The following is a 4,676-nucleotide window of genomic DNA, read 5'->3' as shown; positions in this document are numbered from 1 at the left end:
TTTTTTTGTTCTGTTTTCTCTTGCAAGTTTTGTTTTCTCTTTTCTAACTAGATCTGTATTCTACAATGTAGAAAATTTAACAGGCTTCACATCCGAACAACACTACAGTGGAAGCATACAACGGAGACTACGTTCAAATCAACAAAGAGAGGCGGAGCTTCACAGCCAAAATGCCAAAGGCAGACAAAGCCTTCATCTCCGCTAACATCAATCACATTACAAGACGGGCAAAGGATTTTACTAGAGACATGAAAGAAATCACGCTCTAGAACAATACAGGTGATGCTATCTACGGGTATGGATGGACCGGCATTCCGTTCAAGCATTCTTCCACAATGGACACAATCGCTCTCGATCCTCCTCTCAAACGCAATATTATGATGGATCTTGACAACTTTAAGAGAGGAAAGGAATTTTACAGCCGGATTGGGCATTCGTGGAAGCGAGCCTACCTTCTTCACGACCCGCCTGGAACGGGGAAATCAAGCTTCGTGCCTGCCAGGAACGATTTGTACGACCTCGAGCTCACTCGGGTGAAGAACAATGCGGAGCTCCATGCACTTCTCACGCAAACAAAGGAAAAATCTTTGATTATTATTCAAGACATCGATTGCTTGTTGTGTCTAACTGACAGGGTTTCGAGGCTTTCTAACGACAATGAAGAGGAGAAGAGCAGCAACAAAGTTACTCTGTCTGGTTTTCTCAATTTCACAGATGGCTTGTGGTTCTGCTGCGGAGAGGAGCGTATTATTGTATTTACGACCAATCACAAGGATATGCTTGATCCAGCCATACTCAGGTGTGGGAGGATGGACATGCACATTCTACTCTCTTTCTGCACTTTTCCTGCATTTAAATCTCTTGCTTTTAATTATTTGGAGATTAAAGATCACCCACTCTTTTCCGTCATGGAAGAGAAGATGGCATGCGGGGCTGAGATGACTCCTGCAGATTTTATAGAAGTTCTGATGAATAAAATGGACGACCCAGATGAAGCTTCACGTGATTTGATTTTTGCGCTGGATGGAAAGAAAAGAGTAAGGAATGCTCTGCTTACATCTTGATCTACACAATGTGAAGGAGAAAGAGAAGAAACACAAACAACGGCGGAGACTACGTAGAATATAATTTGAGTGTTTATCCTCCATTCTTAGTTATCTAGATTAATATGCGCTCTGGTCTTTCGACCGTTTAATCAAGTATTTGCCACCAAATTTCAATGCCTCGTTTGCTTGTCCAAATCTATTTAAGAGAGTCACTAGATACGATTTGTATATCAGTTTGAAGGAGTTTACATTTGTAATGTGCATATTAGAAAGATGATTTTCGGAATACATGTTTCATGTGAAAATCTGAAGTAGATGTGAATGTGGAGATGTCTTTAAGTATTCAAGTATAATTCATGATACATTGTGAAGGTGATGGTTAAGGTATGATCAATATATTTGCTAGTTCTACATATAGTTAATTATAATATATTATTACAAATCTTCTTGAACTAAGATCTTTTCGTGCATATCTAACAACTTCCCTTGATTTTAAGTTCACATAATAGATATAATAATAAACACAAATCAATTAATTATAAAGATAATCATCTCGTTTATAAAAAAGAAAAATGCAATCCCATCTAGATAAGAATTCACTTACATCTAAACATTTTTCAACCTTAAATATTCATTACTTCGATCAAGTGTAATAAATGTTCCTAAAAATCGTCGACTCTTCATCATAATTGATTCTTTCAAAGAGTGAAATATTAGATCCTAAAAGGAGTGCTCTCCGTTCTTGCTTGGTGAGAGTCATAAGGTAGAAGATAGTTCTTGCAAAGAACTATAACTACAATACTCAAGACTGACCATACTCAAGATTTTGAAACTCGTAAGCATAATAATAATAACAATTTATTATAAGCTGTGAAGATTGTAATTCCCGACCTCGAGCGTGCGCAATTTGTTGCGCGTGGTGTAATTAAAAGTTTTAACGACGTGTACGGTAAAATTGTCGTTTTGATAGCGAGACGGCGCTTTGAGTCTCTATAAAACATGAAGAACTATTGTCATCTAACCAAAACTGTGAGCGAGCACTTGACTTCCAGATAAATATGGAATTGGAAGCCTTAATCGGAAAGATCTCTTCCATACTCGGGATTCTGACATTCGTACAGAGCTATCTTCCCCCACAGGTACGCCAAATCGTGAGACAATGGGTGATGCGCATTTTTGACTGCGTAAATATATGTTGCTGCGTGAGCCTCCCAGAATTCAAAGGAAAGCACGGATGGAAGATGAACGAGCTGTACACGGACGCGGAAGAGTACGTGAAAACTCTGGAAAGCGCCTCGGAAGCTCGCAATCTAACGGCGTATCGAGGCATAAATGCGAGAGAGTTGGGCATCTCTCCCGACACAGAACAACTCATCCACGACTCATTCCGCGGAGTTAGAATGTGCTGGACCCAACACACCATACAGAAAATGGTGGACAAAGAAACCGTTGAAAGACTGGCCTATACTCTCAAAATGAACAAACTAGACCAGAACCTCCTCAAGGCCTATTTGAACCACGTATCCGAAAAGGCGGCGGAGCATAAACTGGGCAAAAGGGAACTCAAATTATATACCAACAGTGGAGTTTGCGCCATTCGTGGACAAGGATGGAATAGCATGCCTTTCAAGCACCCATCTACTTTTCATACGCTCGCACTCGATCCATCCATAAAGAAAACAATTATCAATGATCTTGATCGATTTAAGGCCGGAAAAGATTTCTACAGACAGATCGGTCGCGCCTGGAAACGCGGTTACCTTCTTCATGGCCCTCCCGGAACGGGAAAGTCCAGCTTAATTGCCGCCGTGGCAAACTACATGAAATATGACATCTATGATCTTGAACTGACTAAGGTCTCTCATAACCAGGAGCTCCGTGCCCTTCTTACTCAGACCAGTGAAAAGGCCATCATTGCTATCGAGGATATTAACTGCTCGCTTGATCTTACGGATAGAGAGTGCAAAGAGAAGGCCACAGAAAGCAAGCTTCGAAGTCAACTTACCCTTTCTGGTTTGCTCAATTTTACGGATGGATTGTGGTCTTGCTGCGGTGAGGAGCGTATTATTATCTTTACTACTAACCACCCTGAACATCTCGATCCCGCTCTTCTTAGATGTGGGAGAATGGATGTCCACATTGAACTCTCTTACTGCAACTTCGCTGTTTTTAAAATTCTCGCTTTCAATTATTTGAGAATTGAAGTTCACGAACTTTATCCTTTGGTGGAGGAGAAGATCGCTTCCGGGGCCGAGATGACTCCCGCTGAAATTATAGAAATTCTGATGAGTAAAGTGAACACTCCTGACGAAGCAATGACCAATGTGGTTAGTGCTCTCGATGCCAAAATTAAGAAAAAACGGGATCATCGTCAGTCCCAATCTTCCCAAACGGAGAAGGAAGAAAAATGCATCACGAAGGCAGAGATAAATCCTGAAAATGATGCCGTGGAAGACTTTTAAAAGTTGAGTTTGCCACTGTAGATGCACGTCTTTACCTGAGTGCATGGCCCTGCGTATCACCTAGAACAGAGTTTCTTTCAAATTTCACTATACCGGTATGTATCTATAAGAGGTTCAACGGATACGTGGATAGGCTACAAAAAATAAAGCATAGGTATATTTTAACATGTATATTTTGACATATGGTTAGAGCATGATTCGTATATGAAATAACTTTTTGGAATTATTAAATATTAATATAATAATATGTTATTGTAGCATTATTATTTTAAATTAATATTTTGTATTTCTAAATTGTAAGAGATATTGTAATTGAATCTTGACAAAACATCATGTAATTTCAATTCTTATCCACAATTTAATTGTTGATATAATTTGGAGAACTTACAATTGAATTTTTTAACACTTTTGTTCATAATGACATATTATTAAAACATAGTCCACTTGTATATCAAAGTATAAAGAGAATAGTACTAAATTATATTGCACTATGCAATGAGTTAATTATATACTAACCAGACAAAGAATTGAATTGAATTTGTAATAAACAAAACTAAAATTGTTCTTGCTTGCGTCTTCAGAAAAATAAAATACAACATGATAAGGGAAATGGGAAATTAACTATATTTTCAAGTTTATATTTACTCAAATAGAAAGTAGAGGATAATTTATGTCTGCTTTTAATTATATGTACATCCAAAACTATGGACAAACTAAATGACTTGAAGGAAAAGTAATAAGCATAGATACTATGTATTTTGAGAGAGAGATGATATTTGAAATGATACAAATAAATAATATAATATAAAATACTAAAATAAAAGTGAAATTAAAGAAAACCGTGCCAAGGTGTGTAGACCTGTGAGTTAAACAAATTTCATAATTAAAGTATCAAAAGAATTGAAAATAAATTATTAAATTTTGGACTGATGTAGAAGTGTAGGAGGGTTTATATAAAACATAAATATGCGAGGAATAAAAAACAAATCTAAATTCAAAATATGAATCACAGAAAAGTTATTTTGGGCTAGAAATAAGGAAATTATGATTCAAGAGAAGTATTAAATAAATATTTGAGAAAAATGCATCTAACAAAGCTCTTTCAAATTAGTCATATCAATACACATCACAAGAAGTTGGGGTGATATTATAGATGTCTACATAATCA

The 4,676-nt window shown here is 37.1% G+C and overlaps 2 protein-coding genes across 2 annotated transcripts; both read left to right on the top strand.

The window, feature by feature from the left end:
- The first annotated feature begins 335 nt into the window (after positions 1-335).
- LOC131035709 (AAA-ATPase At3g28610-like) lies at positions 336-2,042 on the top strand. The gene is made up of 2 exons (XM_057967450.2): positions 336-1,037; positions 1,923-2,042. The coding sequence occupies exons 1-2, from the start codon at positions 336-338 to the stop codon at positions 2,040-2,042; spliced, it is 822 nt and encodes a 273-aa protein (XP_057823433.2).
- Positions 2,043-2,104: 62 nt separating this feature from the next.
- On the top strand, positions 2,105-3,508 carry LOC131035702 (AAA-ATPase At4g25835-like). The gene has a single exon (XM_057967443.2). It carries the CDS (start codon positions 2,105-2,107, stop codon positions 3,506-3,508), a length of 1,404 nt encoding a protein of 467 aa, XP_057823426.2.
- Positions 3,509-4,676: the final 1,168 nt, after the last annotated feature.

This window comes from Cryptomeria japonica, chromosome 5 (assembly GCF_030272615.1).
Source record: "Cryptomeria japonica chromosome 5, Sugi_1.0, whole genome shotgun sequence".
NCBI lineage: Eukaryota > Viridiplantae > Streptophyta > Pinopsida > Cupressales > Cupressaceae > Cryptomeria > Cryptomeria japonica.
This window is presented reverse-complemented; position numbering and strand designations above follow the sequence as displayed.